Here is a 20,395-nt window from a genome sequence, read left to right on the forward strand (position 1 = left end):
TGCAAGATCTGTTGTGCATGGAGGAACACATTTTCTAAGCCTTGAGTTGCCTTGGAAAATGATCACAACTCTTTCTGGAGGTTTTTTCCTGGTTTTTTTTTTAAAAGAATTTTGGATAATTGCCAAGGACAGCAGAGGAAAACACATCTATCTCTTGGGATTCATTGTACTTGATTAACATGCATCTTAACAAACCTTTCTCAAAATGAGCATATTTAATAGCTTCTGTGGAGACCTGCTCAGTGTTTTTGATGCAACTTTAGAAGGTGCATTTGTAAAAGCACACTGCTTCATCATAAGATTTTGGGTAAGGTAATAAAAGTGGCATTTGTCTGCCACAATGGCAATGGATACTGACACGGAAATGGCTGACTTGAAAGTACAGTATTATGTTATGATTCATTTCGGGGAAGAACTGAAACTGTTGCTGTTGAATATTGCTGGATATTATTCATGGCTGTACAATGCAACTGTTTTTGTTTTGGAGCTGTTTCCACAGCAAAGCATTTGGGGAAACACCCTTTTGGCTTAAGAAGGCTGAGGCAGGCTGCATGTAGGAAAGTGACTGCAATGCAGCCCCACATGCATTTATTTTGGTCGGGCCCTTCCGAGAATACCATCTGCTGTGTGTTTATTTGAAGTTTCTAGTTCTTATTGTTAAAGATGGCAGAAATGCTGAGAAGATTGAAGAGGTGCTTTTTGTTTTGTTTTTTAAAAGAGAGACCCAACTGTGGTTACTGTGCATTTAATCAGTCAAAACCTTTCCAGGGTATTTATAATTCTAGATCAGACTGTTGTAAAGTAAGCACATGCATCCCCCACCCACTAAAACTTGGCATTTGTCCTTTGTTAAACAATTTATAAAATAATACGCGAGTTAGCTGCTGGGTTTTTAAATTTTTTAAAATAAACTTCTAATATGGCTCTTCATGTGTTGCAAGCACTTTCCTACATGCTATGTAAATCCTATGATTTCAAGTCCCGCAGCCCATTCTCATTAAAATGAAAAAGATAAAACCGTGATTTATGAAGCTGGGAGTTAATGTTTGGGCTGAGTGCTCCTATACTTCACCCCTTCTAGTTTGTATCAAGCCGCCGTTCCCTGTTGCATCCAAACCAGGGGGCCCTGCCTTAATGTCTGTCCTGGCTTCTTTTCCTGGTTTGTTAACAGCATGAGGATGGGGAGTACTGTATAAGAGAAACTCTATGCATATAACGCACATTGTATATATACCCTGTGCAGTTATTGGTAGCCTATCATGCAAGAAGGTCACTGATCTGATCTCGTTCCAAACCACTGAAGATAGCTGAATTCGAAAGGCCCCACATCCTCTTAGGTGGCTTGCAGAAATCCTTATTCTGTATCTTTACAAACCAGTAAAAGTAACTACCCGATTCATAGTGTTCAATTGTTGAGAAATGTGCTGCTGAGAATAAGCATCTCAAATGAAATCAGAATGTAACCATTTTTTTTTATTATACATTGCCGGCTGATTCGAGGATCTTTATCCCAGAGAGGTGGGATAAAGCAGAGAGAACAGTGACTTGCCCTAGATCATTCCGTAAATATTGCAGCTGAGTAAAAGTTCTTAAACCTGGGTTTTCCCACACCGAAATCTAGCACTCTGACCACCACTCCACACTTGTGTAGCAATGTCTGCGCCTGTTCCTGCTGTTTTTAGTTTGAAACAGCATCTGTTTCTGTTCCTGGAAGCTGGTCAAATTCTTCCAGCATAGCTACATTCTTCTCAAAATGTATAAGGTTGGTCTTGTTGCATTCTGGGGCCCTGTATCTCAGTGGATCAAAGAATGTACTTGTTTGGCTTGCAAACATGGACAGGGCAATCAAGCAAGGAATTTTCACCTCAGATCTTGTGATGGCCGCCTACAAGTGCTTTGTCCGGCTCTGGGTAGATATATGTGTGTGCAGATATATGTTAATGAAATGTTGTAGTTTCCAGAAAGTGTTTTGTTTTCTGATGAGTTAAATGAATTTCCCTTAACTGCGCTGCAATTACAGATGTATTTTACCTGTGTTAAGTAGCTGGAATTGTTCATGAACATTGACTTTCAAGTGTCTCTGTGTGATGAAGCTTGATCTTCATTCACTCGCTGAAAAGTGATTGAGGTAGTTGAAATTTGGCACAGATACTGTTTTAACTCCTCTTTGCCTCCTATCATCACAGCAACTCACAGAGGCACAGGAATGCTGTGATGTGAGTTCCAAACAAGGATTGGTTTGGGAAAGAGGACATTTGTAGTGCTGCCCAGGAATAAAAATGAGACCAATAAAATATGCATTGGACTTCCGTCCGATCCTCAAGATTGTGTGCGGGTGGGGTATATGAGGAGAATTCCAGCAGCAACCAATCACATGTTTGCAAAATTAAATTTGTATTTCCTGGTATTATAGAATGTATGTAAGAAAAAATATATATGAAACAATGTCATTGAGTGAGAAATTAGTGAAAAAGTTCTTCTTGCTTGGTAGGAGACAAATGAAAGCCAAGACAGCAACAAATTGAAAGGATGGGTGACACTATGACTTCAAGGAGCAAGATAGGTAAGGCAGTTCCATTTCTTTATTTTAAAAAAGTACATGTGTAAAGAAACATACCAGAGAGAAAAAGACTGTTGCTGTTTAATTAGTGCAAGCATGTCTTTTTAGGCCAGTATCAAGTCACCAACTATCTCCACAGGTTGAGTAGATTCTTTCAGAGGCCATGTTTCTGAATTAAGAATTAAGAAGAGGTTTCCCCCACCACGTGTGACATCTGATTAAATATTTGTTTCAAATACTTGTTTGTACTGTTCATGATAAAATAAAAAGCTTTAATTGCATGGAAGAAAACTCTGATGTCGAATACTTAAGATGTTAAATTTGTTCCTGCTAGGGTGTTAACAGTAGCCAGTTTAGGAAATAATATAGATAGATGTACTATTAGAACTATGCAAGAGTTGTCTAAAAGCACCTTGCAAAGTTCAAATCTTAATCTGGCTATTTTTAGTGTGCATTTAGAATATACTGTCATACCTTGGACGTCTAATGGAATCCATTCCGGAAGTCCATTTGACTTCAAAAATGTTCAAAAACCAAAGCACGGCTTCTGATTGGCTGCAGGGAGCTCCAGCAGCCAATTAGAAGCTGCGTTGGACGTTTGGGGTCCAAAAATAGTTTGGAAACCGGAACAGTCACTTCCAGGTTTCTGATGTTGGGGAGCCAAAACGTTCGACCCACAAGGCGTTTGAAAACCAAGGTACGGCTGTATGTTTTTTTCACCTTCAAAGTTCATACTACCCAGTTTGTTTTTACAAATACTTTGAAAGTGAAATTGCAATGTAATTTGGTTCAAGTGTAAGTGATCCTTTCATTTGCAATATCTGGGGAGACTTTGAAGCCATTTTTTTAAAAAAAGGATGTGAAACGCGTTTTGTTGTAAAGTCTAGAGGGAAGGGCTCTCTGGATTTTTGGCAAAACCAGAAAGCTTACATTCCTGAGAAATGCTAATAAATTTCTTTTTAAAAAACAACAACTTGCATTTATCACTGTACAGCATCAGTCTCCCCCCTGAAGGTAAAATCTCTTGCATTCTTTCACCTCTCCCATGTACTTTTGCAAGCACCATCAAATCTCTCCCACATACAGACATCTGTGTTTGTGTGTGTGTCTGTGTGCAAACACAGGCTGCAGTACTAAAACTCATTCAGTGAGCACATGAAGTAACATCAGCTTAACTAACAATGTGGGACCTATTTTAACAGTCCTGAAATTTGCATTATGAAGGGAGGTATATAAATGTGCTAAATGAATAAATATGTTGTGCATTGATTTGAATAGGGTCCCAAATATGTATTCCAGCGGCTGACAATCTCTTTTTGTAAAGGTTCTCACCTGCTTCATATAGCAGGGATGTCCAACTTCCAAGAGACTGCGATGTACTCCCACTATGGAAAAAACCTGGCAGTGATCTACTCATTGTTGAGCTTTTTTAGGGGAGCCTTTACCAAAGTTGTTGAGTTTTTTTGGGGGGTCAGGCCCAAAGTTGTTGAGCTTTTTTGGGGGGGAGGAACCACCACATTTGTTAAGCTTCTACGGGGGAGGCTTCATCAAAGTTGTTGAGGTCCCGCCCCACTGATACGCCTACATATCCTGAAACAATTAATGGGAGAGGAGATTGCTAAGGGGGATCAGAGACTTTTTATGTATGCTACAACCGCGGCGAGAATCCTATTAGCCCAAAAGTGGAAAACACAAGAGGTACCAACGATTGAGGAGTGGCAGATAAAAATGATGGACTATGCTGAATTGGCTAAGTTGACTTGCGGGATCTGAAACCAGGGAAAGACAAAGTTCCAGAGAGAGTGGAGTAAATTTATTGACTATATGGAGAAAAACTGTACAAGTTTAAAGACACTTGCAGGACTGAGATAAAACCTACGAAGTGAGACTGAATATATAAAAGGGACTGCGAGATAGGAGATGAATAATAAAGCCGTATGAAGGGAGGGAGGGAGGTCAGAGCTCGGCAGAGCAAAAAAGAGATGAGATGAGAAAAGAATGATGTAATTACAAGGTTTTGTTTTTGTATGTGTTTGTGTGTATGGATGTTGTTTTGTTTTTATATTGTTTAATTCGAAAAGTGAATAAAAAGTATTAAAAAAAGAAAGAAAGAAGTTTGCCACTTTACAGTTTACTTTCATAGATTATTTATTGACTGTGTGGATGTGGCTAATCTTTTACTATTCCCTCTTATTTTCTTTTTCATGGAAAGAAAAATAAGAGGGAATAGTATATTTAAAGCAAGGTTGCTGTTAAGCTATAATGCTGAGAGCCAGTGTGGTGTAGTGAGAGCCAGTGTGGTGTAGTGGTTAAGAGCGGTAGACTCGTAATCTGGGGAACCGGGTTTGCGTCTCCGCTCCTCCACATGCAGCTGCTGGGTGACCTTGGGCTAGTCACACTTCTTTGAAATCTCTCAGCCCCACCCACCTCACAGGGTGTTTGTTGTGGGGGAGGAAGGGAAAGGAGAATGTTAGCCGCTTTGAGACTCCTTCGGGTAGTGATAAATTGGGATATCAAATCCAAACTCTTCTTCTTCTGCTGCTGTTTCAGCCAGCATGGCAAATCAGAAATATGTTAGCTACTCCTGAGCTGGCCCATGAACTGTAAATAACCACTCTGAGATCTATATCTGATACGAGATTGCAGACTGTCCTACATGCTTTTGAGGTTCAGAGAGTGCAAAGAAGCTTATACCGTATGTAGAATTTGCTAATCTTTCTGCCTTCATCAATCAATCTCTTTATTATGGTCCATGACCAGCATTATTCTTAGAACATAAACTCTTGGGGAGAATATAAATCTTCCTAGCATGGCTAATCTTTTGACCTTTGTCCTGTCCACAGTCCACATAACACACGTTCTTTGATGGTGATGTAGATGGCAATTTTTATGGAAAGGTAGTGGCACTGAGGCAGGAGAAAGAGGCAACGCCCGACCTTTCTGTTTAATCCTGCGCAGACTTGAACTGCATTTTGCGTGGGAAATGTTAAAACTCAGCAAGTACACTTCCCTTGTTTCTCCTTCCTATCTTGATTCGAGAATTAATGTTACACTTCCGTTTAATTTTTGTGACATTGCATTTCAAGAGTTCCTTCCTCCAGCGGGCAGTGCTAGCAGAGGGACTCAGGAGCGGTGGCGGTTTCGCCAGTGATATATCACTGAGTGAAACCGATAGAGCTTGTTCCTCCCTCTGCATCTTTAGACTGCTCGACTGAGGGGAGTGTGGTTGCCGCTCCCTGCAGCGAGCAGTTAAAGGAGCCCCAGTGCTCTTGCCATTCACGTGGGGCTGTCTCAGCTGGAGGGGTGGGTGGGTGGAATGTTCCCTCCTCACAGCTGAGAGGCACAAACAAGCTGCATTGTCCCAGCCTGTGAGCCTGGGTGAGACCGCATCAGCTTTCCAGGTGAGAGCTGGGGCAGTTTCACCTGAGGTCTCGCGGGCAGAGGCCAATGCATCTTGTCTTTTCAGCATTGCGGCATATAGACAAACTGCAATGTTTGGCTGGCGATACACTGCGATGTTGAAAAGCTGATATCGCCCAGCCCTACTATGCATACTTACCTGTGCATACTTACATTACCCCATTTAAGTCAATGGAGCTTACTTTTCTATAGACGTGCATCGAATTGTAGTTGAAGACTTGTAGAGCTGGTTTATTCCTTCCCCCATGCATAGCTGCCAAGTTATCCCTTTTTTAAAGGGAAATTCCCTTATGCTGAATAGGCTTCCTCGTGAGAAAAGGGAAAACTTGGCAACTATGCCCCCATGTTACCATACTAAGTGATTTTCTATGAATGTTAGTTATTTGTTGCCTGGCTGAAGTTGCTTTGATATTCTCTCTGACCACACATGGAACAATTTCTACCGTTGTGTGTGTGTGTGTGTGTGTGTGTGTGTGTGTGTTTACTTGCAGTTTTTTCATTCTTATTTAGGAACGTGTGCTGGCACTTTGATTATTTACACCATGTGTTGTTGTTGTTTTTTACTTCTTGACTCTTGCTCTTTCTTACCTCTCCTGCTGAATCTCATAAGTGCTAATATTTTTAGCAGTAGTTATTGCACCATTGGTATGCTACCAACTGTGGTAACTTCCGTTGAGAATGTTTACTTGAGCAGAACCACCTGCTTCAGGTAGCCAAAGTGCAAGAGGCAGAACTCCACCCACCTCGCCAATTCCACTGCTGCTAGAACGCCCCTTCTTGCTGGCAAGAGGAAGGCATTCCAGCATGCAGCATTGCTGCTAGTCTTACCTCAGGTGGAGAAGCTGAGTGGCAACGCTTTGAGGAACACCCCCAGTGCTTGCCGAGCTCAGTTAGAGCTGGGACATTTCCGTGGTGGTTGGGAAGCAGGAGGGGGCAGGAGGCTGTAATTCCTGTTTCGCCTCAAATGGTGAAATGGGATGGGTCATGGCTGAGAACCACAGCAGTTATTGGGGACAGCTGTTATATCTGGAGTGTTGCATTGGAGAAGTGTTTCTAAGACCAGCGGAAAGTGTGTATTGGTAGTGGTAAAGGAACATTGAATGGCAGTCAGACTTTGTTACAGGTGTTAACTAGTAGCAGGTAGCAACTGCAACTAGTAGTGTTACAATAGGAAGTGGTCTATAAGTGCTTGTACTGTCAAAAAGATCAGAATGCCACAGTACAACCCATTGACCTCTGATGTGTCTCTGTTAAGGGAACTTGGGTTTAAAAGATCAGTTTTAGAAACCTCCTTTTCCCTGTAATCGTTTGATATTTTGACAGAGTAATTTGGTAAAAATAGGATTGCCTTTTCACAGTCCCCCCCCTTAAAATCCACTCTCTGTGATTTTGCACCCTTGTTAAAAGAATTAGCTTTGTTTGTAAAACCAATCAAAACAAAGGCTTTCCTTACAGTAACTGACTGTTGTGTTTTCAATTTGCAACTTTAGCATCTGCAATCACTTAGGGAGGAATTGGAATGAATTTTGGATTTCTGCATTAATATACTTAAGATACGCAAACCTGGAGTTTTGTAACTCAGCTTTAATTATCTAGGTAGCAGATACTTTTCTGGAGCAAAAAAGAAATTAAAACCAATATATTTTAATCCTAAAATTGCCCCACCATTTTTAAGCACTGGAAAACTGAGCTTGCTGAATACCACCACACCCAACATACCATGTAATCTACATTCTCTTGGCACACCCATTCTCATTGTCTGATCTGTGAAAGCTGCAGTGAAATAAATCTAGCATTTGTGAACTGCGATAGGCTTAAAGTTCTCTCTAACGGTACATAGTTCCTCCCACATAAGTTACAGGCATCCTCCAGATGAACCGAATTCCCCAGTAAGGTCTCCTCCTCCTCCTCTTCTTAAAAGCTACTGATGTCACACTTTGCACACATTGTATGGAGAAATGCAGCTGAAGTGGGGGGGCGGGAAACGTGAGTGTTTTATTTAAGAGCTTTATCTAGGCATGTATGAGTTGGTCTGTTGTGGCGTTGCTGCTTTCCGTGTGACTTTCAATGAAGTTCCGACTCAATCGTAGCTTTCCCTTACTCTCTGATCACACAGCATGGGGGAGTTCTCATTAAGGCTGTGAAATAGGCAGGGAAGTAGCAGTTCTCAAATGTGAGCACTCTGAAGCCAGGCTGCCAGTGTGCCTCCTTGCACTTGCATATGGCAAAGGCAGCAGTTAAAGAAAACAAGGAACCAAATTTTCTCACTTCAAATAGGGATAATGATTGCAGTGTTGTATTTCACTGTGTGGACGTGCTGATTAGTTGCTTAGAAATTGTGATAAATTGAAAAGCAAATTAAAACCTACTTAAGACTTAACAATATTGTTCTACACCAGGAGTCAACAGCCTTTTTCAGCCGTGGGCCGGACCACCGTCCCTCAGACCTTGTGGGGGGCCGGACTATATTTTAAAGGGGGAAAAAATGAACAAATTCATATGCCCCACAAATAACCCAGAGATGCATTTTAAATAAAAACCGCGGGCTGGATTGAGAAGGCGATTGGGCTGCACCTGGCCCCCGGGCCTTAGGTTGCCTACCCCTGTTCTACACCATTGCATGTTTTAGAATATAGAAGTTGCTTTCACTGCTTCTCTTTAGGGTGCACTTTCTGTATCATTACAATAGTGGGCAATTTCAAAAGCGGACAGGTTTCAGAGTCCATTTTACTGGCTGTTTAATGGGCACTTTTGTCAACGTGTTTCTTTCATCCAAGTTTCCGTAACAAAGCTGTCTTCATTATCTGGGTCAGCTGTAATCTCTGTATAAAGGATTCCAGACAAGGGTGCCCTAATACTTTAGTAGTTAACTTGCTTAGGACTGTGCTCAATCTTTAATAGTCACTTGGTGACTCACGGCATAATAGGATTATGGCATGGTACAATTGTATTTTTAGCATCTTCAAATGCAGTGTAGGTGTTGTGATGCGAGGAAGGGCCAACACCTTAGCAATGGGCCACAGTCTGTGAACTTCAAACTAGTGTATGAGGTTCATTGTCTCCATGGTTCACTAAACAATTTAGGTAGTATTAGCAATTCCTGATGGGAATTCTCCACTTACGGCAGCTACATATGTTTTGTAAGTGAAATGAACACTAGCGAATGCAATTTTAGTACTCCAAAGTGCCTTGAGTCTTTTACGTTTCTGCGTGGTGTCTTGCTGAATTTGAAGACATTGCGGGGGAAATGCTGTCCAGCGTTGGCTGCTTTATGAGTAACAGGCAAAATCTCCATCTAGAAACACTAAAAATATCAGTAGACATTGAATGTAACTTTAGGTAAAACCATAGAAAATTTGCTTTCCCAAAACATTTTAGAGATCTTGCTCATGTTTGAGTACTGGACTGGTTGAACATAAGGAGAGATCTTGAGGTGAGGTAGTCTTTATAGCTAAACCTTAGTAAAATGGTCTTAAAAGATTTAGCACTTTTTTCAGATAGGAGTGCATGCACAATATGGATCCTCTGTAATGAGTGGGAACTGTGCTGGTTGAGCTTAATGTAGGGTGAACCTTTCCTTCTGTGTTGCCATGAAATGGAAGAAATGTATCCTCAAAAATGTCAGAAGAGGGCACAGAACTATGTAAAATGTGCATGTGCTAATTTGCAGGTATATATACAAATTTAGAAAGAATTACTGTACATAGACATATTATATACCTTGCCAATAGCAAATAATAAGACTGTGAACAGGTGGCCAGTGTGTCTTTCTCAGGATGATGTCCTGATGTTAGCTGTTAATGGGAAAGTTCAGGGCCTTTGCTCTCCCCTTTGATTTTTTATTCATTTAATATTTATTGATTTTATAAAACGGAAAAGACATATAAAACAAAAATACAAAAATAATCACATAAAACACAAAAATACAAAAAGAAAAGAACATACCATATTTATCATTCATATGTTCTGACATTGTTGACTTCCTCATGTCCCTCCTAACTGCGTTTCATTGTATATCATCCTTAGTCATTTCTATATCATGTTTTAACTCATCTTATTTTTTACCTTGACTAACATGTTTAACCTCTTATTACTTCCTTAAGCTCTCCCCTTTGAAAGTTATCCGTCTGTTAAACTGGATTTGGACTGGACAGCCCTCCCAACAGAGGACTGTCATCTGTAGTGTAGGACACTTGGTCACTGTGGGGCCAACACATTGGAGGCTCAAGGCGGGGTGGGGGGAGCAAAACTATTCAGGTTCACATAAAATATTATGCTAAAGTTAAAAGAGCCAGGACAAATCTGAAGCCTCAAGTTTTATTCTTTATTTTTTTTAAGAGAGTGGAAATAGGCTGTGCTATGTTCTTAATCTTTAGCATTTCAAATGCCACTCCCAGAAACCCACAGGGCAATGTCTTCAGGATAATTTGTGGGCAGTGATGTAATTAGAAGCAGCCATACTTGTTGTCCTAGAGAAGCACCACACAGCCTGCCCTTCTGCACCTCCCCCCTTACTGTCCACATGACTAACATCTGCTCCTGTGCCTATGGCTCATTCTCAGTATCCACAACATATGTGGTGACGCTTTGAAATCACTGCAGTTCCACGTGAGTAGGGAATAAAGATAGTATAACTGGTCGAAGCCATAATATTTGTTCAGGGCCAGCTTCAAGTTACGTAAAAGCACACAATTCAAGCAACTCTAAGCTGCAAAATTAAGCTCAAGACTTGGCCACAACCCAGAGAACAATGTGACTAGCTAGCAGACACACACTCTCCTCCCCTCAAGCAGCAACAGCAACAGCAACTCCCTCCCTCCCTCACCCCACGTCCATGGTAAGCTGCTTTAGAAATTCAAGAATAAACTCTCTAGTAGGCTAAAACCACTGGTGCTTTCTGGATTGTTGCTCTAGCATGAATGGTAAGACCTAGCAGCCTGTTAGTGCTTTTCAAATCATGGTTAGAATGTGTGTTAGCTGACTTGTCTTAATTCTGGAGAGCGTCTCCTGTTGAAAAACAAAATGAAAGTAGTGTGGCTAACTTTTTGGAACCATTTAACACTTGTTTTCTTAAACTAGGTAGGAAAATAATCATACCCTGAAGTTGTTGGGAAACTGGCAATGTTAGTTTTTGTTTTACTTATACTGTACAAGTGTTAAGATAGGATAGCAATATTCAGCCTGTTTTTCTCATGCACGCTAGCCTACAAAGTTATTTTGCAGAGGGCCGCAGTGTGTTGTTAGTGTAGCTCCACCTTCTCTTATTTTAAGGGTCCATTCAGCCACGCTATAATGTTCTGCGATGGAGAATTACTTCCTCTTATATGCGCAGAACCAGCCTCTGTTTCTCCCTGTCGATTCATCAGATGTATGAAATGGTTTCTGTTTTACTCTCACAATTATTGTATGTTTCAAAACCCTTTAAGCACTGCCACTATGTGATCTATAACCTAGTAGCCAAGCTCGCTTTGTAAGCAAAGCAAAACAACGAAATGTTCTTTATTTATTATCACCCACAGGGGGTAAAATAAGGGCAATACTGCAGTTAAATTGGTCACTAATGCTTGCTTTTATAACGACACTGTTATAATGACAGTTGCTTTCAAATACAGAAATTGAATTAAGATGGATTTGTAAAACGCAGTTCCTGAAAGTGCCAATTATCCATAGTCTCTTTTCCTTAGGCATGCAGCTATCACCACTATCGGGTGCAGAGGGCTTCTGCTGGTTTTGCTATCAGCCAGGCTTCCAGGAATTTTTCTCTCTAGAAGCTTCCTTGCCATAAACTTTCCCATTCACTGCTCACAGACTTTTCATGGTTTCTCTGCTAATCTTTGGCATGAGCCAGTGAATCAGCTCTTTTGGGGCAGACTACTTCCTGGTTGTCCCTTGCCTCAGTAGCATAGCTGTCAAGTTTTCCCTTTTCTCGCGAGGAAGCCTATTCAGCATAAGGGAATTTCCCTTAAAAAAAGGGAGAACTTGACAGCTATGCTCAGTAGCCTCCTGTCCGTCCAGAAGCCTTCTGTTTTCTATCCCTCCTCCTCCTCCTCCTCCTCCTCCTCCTCCTCCTCCTCCTCCTCCTCCTTCTGGTCAACACACTCGGAACAGTGGTAGAGCCAGCCTGCTTATGTTCCTGCCAGCCCACGCTTCAATCAATCAGATTTGAGTGGCATAGAATTCTCTTCCCTCATAAGACCGCTTTTCCTGTGCAGCGAATGATCTAGAATTTCTGTCCAGCAGTCCAATTAGAAGTAAGGTTTTACAATTCCTTTGTATAAAAAGAACCCACTTTCCCCAGCCTAGTCTTATGTGACAACCACCAACAGATACTTTGTATTTTGAACTGAACCTTTCATGTAATCCCACATACATTGTGAATTTCTATATACTGCGTATATAAAACAAAACCATGTATAAAACAAAACAAGGTAATGTAGCCATAGATACCATGCATTACCAGCAGGGCTACATCATAACCTACAGACAGAACAGTGGTGTGATGGAATGGCTTTAGGCATATGGGTTTGAGATAAAATTCCTTGGGAATTTTAAGACAAGACATGGGATTAGGGGAATAATGCTGGCAAAGGCAGTGTGAATATTTTGTGCTACTTTTGGTTTACCAATAACTGGACAATTTTGTCAGGTTTTGATATAAGAGAGCTATCTGAATAGGAGTCCTGAAGAAAATGTTGCCTTTTTCTACATACTTGTGCCCTTAAGTAGGCTTCATGTTCGTGGTAGAAGACAACATTCTTCTCCCCTCCTTTTTTTTTTGTCCAGTGCATATACACCAGGTAATGCATAGGTGCATTTAAAGATCAAGCCAATGTCGTTTAGGCTTTTACTTAAAACTCCTTTGTTGGGTTTGTTATTTTGTGTTTGCCCTTGCAATGCAATTCGAGGCATTAAATGCATAAGAGCCAAGCAGGTTGAGCAGAAAAATAGGTAGCTTTAGATCTCAGTTCAAATTCTCATTCAACCTTGACTTAAATAGATAAAAAAAATTCCTTCAGTAGCACCTTAAAGACCAACTAAGTTTTTATTTTGGTATGAGCTTTCGTGTGCATGCACACTTCTTCAGATAGTAAATCAATAGCAGTCAGGCTCTCTTCTTCAACTCTGTCTCACCTGGTTCTTGGGGTAAATATTTTAAAACACTCTCCTTCTCGGAAGGGTATTTAAAATGACAAATGTCAGACACTGATATGGATACTTATGGTGAAGAAAATTTTCAGTTAGTATTTTAAAAATACTTGCATTGCATTTTAAAACTGCAGGGGGTGGAAAAATTTGCTGATTGGGTTGTAAAGAAGTAGGAAGTTTGTTTTGCTTGCCATGGTTTTTCTGAATCACCTATTTGGTTTAGGCTGACAGTTTAATGTTATTACAGTGACTCACTCCTTTATATCACAAACTCACTTAGCTTCACAATAAACTGTCAAGTAAATTGGTAATGTTATAGTTGGCATCTGTCTGTCTCAAGATACAATTGAGTGCGTCTCCGGCGGTGAAGTCAAACCACTGTGTTAGCCACAACAAAGTGACCTCTCCGGGGTGCAAGCCTGGGCAGTGTACTGTATATGGAAGTCCTAGGCTGTCTGATGACAATACCCCCAGCCTCACTGATGTGGTCGAAAGCAAAGCAGAGCAATATGTTGCTACCAGCCTGGCTGCAGGAGTTGCCTGAAGGAGGTGTACAAGGCACCATCCAACTGTCTTAGGGAGTCCACTCCAGAATTGTCTAGGGTTTACTCCAGGGGTCAGCAGACTTTTCAGCAGGGGGCCGGTCCACTGTCCCTCAGACCTTGTGGGGGGCCGCACTATATTTTGGAGGAAAAAAATGAACTAATTCCTATGCCCCACAAATAACCCAGAGATGCATTTTAAATAAAAGGACACATTCTACTCATGTAAAAAAACACTGATTCCCAGACCATCCGCAGGCCAGATTTAGAAGGCGATTGGGCTGGATCCGGCCCCCGGGCCTTAGTTCGCCTACCCATGTTTTACCCCTTAGGTTTTTCTTCTCCTGAAGATATCCCACAAGGCAGCATAGATTTAGGATCAGAGTTTTCTTTTTCTTAGATGGAAAAGGTTGAGCTCCACCTGCCCCTTACTTCCCTCTACAGCATGTGAAGAAACTGCCTTCTTGACTGTTGGACCCACTATTGGTCTTGTCTGCTCCATCCGCCAGAGTCTATCTTTGCATTTGGGTCATGTCCCCAACTCACTGAGGGTTTGAGACCCATTGGCTACCCTCACCTGGTTTAACCAGCCAGTTGAAGCCGATCTCAGGGTATGGCCACTGTTGCATGTTGACAGGTTCTAGGATCCACAGGTGAGAGCTGAGTGCTGGGTGAATAATATAGCAAAAATGGCAAATAACTTGCAACTGCATCTTATGTCTCCCCTTAAGGCAAAGTGATGTACATGGCTGAGTGAAGAAAACCTCAGTAACTGCATTGCTGCACAGAAGTGAAATGCTTCATTTTGCCCTGTTCATCTTTTGCAGTGAGTTCAGCAAAAGTGAGGGAGCAGAGTTTCAGCGATCCATAATATGCTTCAAGGTGGCAAAGCACAAAATAAATGTAGCCTGTGTACACATTAGTTCTGTAGTGGCATTTCAAATTGCAGCGTCATTTTGTTGCTTTGTTTTGTCATGTTACTACTACTTTTAAACCTTTTTTATATGAATAAATACCACACTTGCAACAACAGTGTGGTTATTGTTGCCTGTGTGGAGCAGGCACACTAATATCAGATTCTTATTGGTCTTTGCCAAATCTCTTGTAGTAAGCACCACGTTCAAAGGCAGTGCTGTTCTGTGTGTGCACAGTTGTCGCCAGTAAAGTTCCCAGCAGTAATATTGCTAATTCTCCAAAATTAGCTTTTCTGTGAGTACCTACAGTATTTAAGACCTTGGGAGCAACTGGATCCAGGTTGCTGACAGAAAGAAGCTTTTAACTGAATGGAAAACATAAAAACAGCTGCTTGCATCATATTCTAGTGTACAGTACACCACAAAATCTAGCCTCTCTACCCCACTTTTGATAACCAATTTCACAACCCATTCTCTTAATCACTAGATTACATGGTAGTATACTAGTTCTCTTTGAAAAGTCACACATTAGTTTGGCTGTTATTTATGAAGCAATTAATAAAAAACCATTATAGGGAAAGATCAGAGCAAACTTTGTGTCTCTTCAAGCACCTGTCTTTGTCTTCTAGGGTTCCTGAAAGTGACCATATAAAGACCAGTTGTTTTGAAAGTAGTCTACAAAAAAATAACACACTGGCACATTTTTTAAAAATGAATAAAGTTTCCACTGATTGTGTTCACAGCAAGCATACACTTTTGCCCTTTTGTCTTTTTAATGCTCTGTAGCCTTATTCACAAAAATAACAGGCTGTCAGCACATTATTGGCTCAGCCCGGGATAGTTTGAACATTGGTAAAGCCTATTGCAGAATTAATTTGAGTTTAGTTTGAGCTAGCAGATAGATTACAGAATGGTTCATGCATGTCAAATTCTTTTTATTTTACCATGGACAGATTACGCCTAAAAATGCTTCATTGAAATTTTTTTGGGGGAAGACATGTGACATAGGCCACTACAATTTTGGATACATCAGTTCGGCAACTCTGTTGGGCTATATACACAAAAAATGTCTGAAATGCACAAGCATGGAAACAAGCATAAGGAAATAAGATAACCATTTTTAGAACTAGTGCTCACCAATTGCATGAGATACTGTAGAACCAGAACTGCAGGAAAAACAAGAGATGAAACCTTTTATGTAAACTACAGCCTATTTATTGCCTATGGAGTCAAATGCTACCCTGCTACCAACATAGCAGAATTCTGGAGAGGAGACCTTACAACAGGTGCAATACTTAAGTTTAACAGAATGCAATGAAGAGATTATTTTAGCTCCTTACTGATATAAAAGGACCCAGAACCCTAATAAATAGGTAACTGGAAAGCCTGAAAGTGACAAAACAAAACAGGATAAATGAAAGGAATAATTCCTACATGTGTATTTACAGCAAAGGAAGGTATCGGTTTAGTCACTGATCATTCTTTATTCTTGCCTCTGTTCCCCTCCTCTTCCACTGCTTTTTATTTCTTTCAGTATCTAGATTGTAAGCCCCTTGGGCCCAGGGAGTTGTCCTTTAATTCTTTGTAAAGCCAACACACTGCCCTCCAGATGTTGTGGGACTATAACCGCTCATCATCCTTAGCTACAAGCCATGCTGGCTGAGGCTGAAGTCCAAAACCATTGGAGAGCACCATATTGGCTGCCGTTGCTGTGCATATGGATGGCAGTATGCAACTACATGATTTTTGATTTCCTAAAGCCAAATCTGTCATCAGAATCATGATACCAAATCACATTGGATCATTTTGGCTAGTTAATCAGACCGTACATTAGCAAGCACAATTTTTTAATGAAAACTTCTGCCTTCTGCTTTATATATTTCCTTGGTTAAGCATGTTTACTTTGTATTGTCTGATTATTATTATTTTTATGTAGCATTGAAAATTATTTACTTGAATCCGCATGAACTTCCAAACAATAGATTGAGGATCAGTGTGTCCTGAGTCCCTACTACTGTGTTTATATGGGAACAGGTTCAGTATTGCTGCACCCATTTTTTTTCACCCACTCAGTTTCCAAACACAAGCTCTCATCTGATGTCTTACTGTTCAACCCAACCTTTAACCTACTTGGATTACACAGACAATTAATAGGCAGACATCTCTGCTGAATTCTTGAAAAATACTAAACGTTCCTCTGCCAGGAAGTTAGCCTTGTGTAATCCCTTGCCTCTTGGTATCTCCACTGAAGTTAATACTTTGCTTTATCCAAGATTATTCGCCCAGATGTCATTTTCCAGCTAGCATGCTGTTCTAAAGGGAGAAGTAACCAGCATAAGGCTAAACAAATCCCAAAGAAACTGATTTCATTTTGAACTGCCGTAGTTCAAACGACCCTACTATAAAAGACTTGGATTTGCACACACGGGGGTGTCCCAACCCCAAGAATTAGCTTCTTATTCTGCCACAGAACCTTTTGAAAATCTCCTGAGTTCCTGAATTCTTTTTTCCATTGCAATGTGGTTGTGGGGGCTGCTTTGGGGAACTTGATATTTAAAAGCCTCACTATTCACAAAGCTGACTATATTGCCTTATGCAGGGAGAGAGAAGGGTTATATGTGTCTGTGTGTGGATGTGAAATGCCCTGTTCAGCAACAGTAGTCTGTCTGAGGTTCTTCATGCACTGCCCACATGCTTCCAGGCTTCTCCCCCCCCCCCCCCGCCCCACTCCAACAGTAGGGCTAGGGACCCGTTTTCATTGTGTGTTTTGTTCTCTTCATTGGCTTGGAGAAGGGCGAATGTGACTTGCACTTTCATCCTAAGAACTTCTACTTGAAAGTGCCCTTTAATTCTCTGTGTAACCCCCCCCCCAACACTTGCAAAAAGAAATTGATCCGAATGACAATTTCATCATCTCTCTTAATTTTAAGGCATCGCAGGTGGAATCCCTTAACCTCCTGTGGTGCATTGAGATTGCACCAGTGAATAAACCCTTCCCACTTAGGGCAAATTGCTTCGTCTTGGGTTATGCAGGTTTTTTTTTTTGCCTTTTGTCACATACAGCCACAGCCACACCCATACTCATACCCCCACCCCCACACACGCTTTGCTATGTGGCCATCCTGTATCCCCCTGTCTTGCTGCCCTCAGGTGCAGTATCAGGTGCTGTCCTGTTGCCAGTGTCAAAGTAAGATTCACCTGCCTGTCTGGTTGGCTTCTGATCATTGAAGGGCTGGGGCTCCGGTTACCTTTTTCTCCACTTCAGACAGCAAAAAGTTCATGCCATCCCTGGTTCAAAGTGTTTGGAATGTCACGCACGCATTGGCCATGATTATTTGCTGGCACAAAGTAAAGAGAAGTTACAAATTGTGGAATGAGGCCCCCCCCCCCCAAAAAAAATCATTATATGTTTTTACCCAGGACTTTGGTTGAGTAGGGGTTATCCCTCCTTATGAATTGATGTTCTGTGCCAGTTTTTTAATTTAAAAGTTTTTATTTTATGATTTTGGTACAATTTCAGCTTATTTTAGTTTTTTACCTGCTTTAATTTTGTGTTGTTTTTTTGTAATCTTCCCTGCGATCATTGGTAAAGGGCAGGTTGTGAGTGCAAATAATAAATAAGTGAAATGCATCTGATTCTATTAAAGCAAACATTGCCTGAATATCATGTCTTTTGCAGCAGTAAGAAATATTAATGTTCTAACTACATTTCTCTCTCTCTCTCTCTCTCTCTCCCTTAACTGTAGAAAGGCAAATGCAAAATGAAGTGAACATTCCTTTTACATGCCACATGTCAATATCTGTATCAGGCGATTTGAAGCTGTTGTGCATCAACCTGCAAAACTGGTTTCTACTGATCTTTAGACAGGATGAGCGAGTCAAAGAGAGACTTCCTGTTAAGCAAAAATAGTGACAACTGTCCTGTTTAAAAGTGATTTTTAAGACTGCAGGCAAGTGTTTGGACGAAATGAAAGAAATCGCACTCTGGTCATGCGAGGAAGTGGTCGATTGGTTGTCAGATGTTGTGCCAGAATACTGTGAGCCATTGAAGAATTTCACTGGGCAGGACTTGGTGAACCTAACGAAGGAGGATTTCAAGAAGCCCCCTTTGTCGCGTGTGTCTTCGGACAATGGCCAACGTCTGCTGGACATGATAGAGACTTTGAAAATGGAGCACCATATTGAGGTACACAAGAACGGGCATGCCAACGGCCACTTGGTCATCAGTACGGAGACCTCCACCAATGAAAATGGTTTCAGCAGCAAAAGCAAACCAAACGGGATGCCAAATGGGTACAGGAAGGATATGATACAAATCCACATGCCAGAGCCGGAACGTTCTCAGTACCCCATGGAATGGGGGAAGACATTTTTGGCTTTCTTTTATGCACTTTGCTGTCTAGTCCTTACAACAGTGACAATCTCCGTTGTCCATGAACGAGTGCCTCCCAAGGAGGTGGATCCGCCCCTACCAGACGCATTTTTTGATCACTTTAGTCGAGTTCAATGGGCCTTTTCTATCTGTGAAATTAATGGTTTGATCCTTGTAGGACTCTGGGCAATTCAGTGGCTGCTCTTAAAATACAAGTAAGTACATGCATATTTTGATAATATTTAATTCAGTCCCAGATACTAATATTATTTTATTTTTATAGTTTGCCGATTTATTTTTTTTCAAGTTGACTCTGATTCTTTAATAATGAGCCTGGCTTGTAAAATGTGTTGGAGAGATGTGTTAAATACCAGTTGGAGGCAAGAACAGTAATTTGATTAAATCTGTATGTTAAACATGTATAAGGATTTTTTATACTAAGATGTTAACCTGGTTTGTAAGTAATTATTTAGAAACAAGTTTCCCACCAGCCCCAACACTGCTCACTTGCATTGGTAATTTACCCCCCCCCCCCTCCTTGCAGAATGACGACGATTCTCCATACTAGTTCTGTTGCTCTCCTCTAGTATCAAAGGTCCATTTTATTCATTTTGTTTATTTCCTTCCTTCCATGCAATTCAAGGCAGTTTGCATGGGAGTCCCTGGCAGTGTCCCATCTAGTTAATAATCATACATGGGCCTGCTTAGCTTCAACCAGGCTGCTGCATGATCTGCCTTCAGAGCCATGCCCATAGGAGGGGAAACTACCTGGGCTGCTCATGCAGCTAGATCATTGGTGCCTGATCTGCTGAAGCCCTTAAAGCAGACATGGCGCATCTATGACCCATGGGCCAGATCAGGCCCATGAAACTGCCTATAGCGGCCAGCCTGCCCTCTGCCAAAATTGGGCACCTTAGCTTACTTTGGAATACTGCCTCTTCTCTCTCTGGCATAGCACCATTAAAGAGGAAGTTGTAGAGGTTTAGGTAATGAGGGAGGGAGTTTTCCTTCCAGGGATGGTGGTGGTGGGCATCAGAATGTGTGGGGTGCGTGTATGTCAGCACATGTGCATGTGTGAATGTGTATTGGCCCCTTCAGCAATGCCTGCTGCTGGCATGCTGCTGTCAGAAGGCTGGCCAACTCGTCAGTGCTGCCCCCTGGCTGAAAAATACGGCCACGCTTGCTTTTAGAGGGCGTGAGGAAGAGGGCCATTTATAGTAGTATTGCAGCATGGTTTCCCCTTAGAATGCTGCTTGCACAAATGCAATCTCAAGCCTCAAGTTCATTTTTTGTTCGTTTGTTTAGTTTTGAAAATGTGTTGGTGTTTTACGAGGGAAAGATTCCATTATATTTCACAAAATTGCATGTGCACAAAGAACAGTATGTAGAAAGATCCGTGCATCTAATAAAGTTTTTTGCAAAGCAGCTCCTACCTCATGGC

At 41.3% G+C, this 20,395-nt stretch overlaps 1 protein-coding gene across 5 annotated transcripts in view; it reads left to right on the forward strand.

Moving 5' to 3' along the window:
• SGMS1 (sphingomyelin synthase 1) overlaps positions 1 to 20,395 on the forward strand; it is a 75,808-nt gene that overhangs the window by 45,931 nt on the left and 9,482 nt on the right. For 3 of the 5 annotated variants that reach the window (XM_035137415.2, XM_035137414.2, XM_060274877.1), the window contains exons 3-4: positions 2,492 to 2,563; positions 18,329 to 19,169. In XM_035137415.2, the coding sequence (XP_034993306.1) occupies positions 18,550 to 19,169 (620 nt within the window). In that variant the 5' untranslated portion in view covers positions 2,492 to 2,563; positions 18,329 to 18,549. The remainder of the gene's footprint in view (positions 1 to 2,491; positions 2,564 to 18,328; positions 19,170 to 20,395) is intronic. The other 2 variants (XM_035137417.2, XM_035137416.2) reach the window with 1 other exon arrangement.

This window comes from Zootoca vivipara, chromosome 5 (genome assembly GCF_963506605.1).
Source record: "Zootoca vivipara chromosome 5, rZooViv1.1, whole genome shotgun sequence".
NCBI lineage: Eukaryota > Metazoa > Chordata > Lepidosauria > Squamata > Lacertidae > Zootoca > Zootoca vivipara.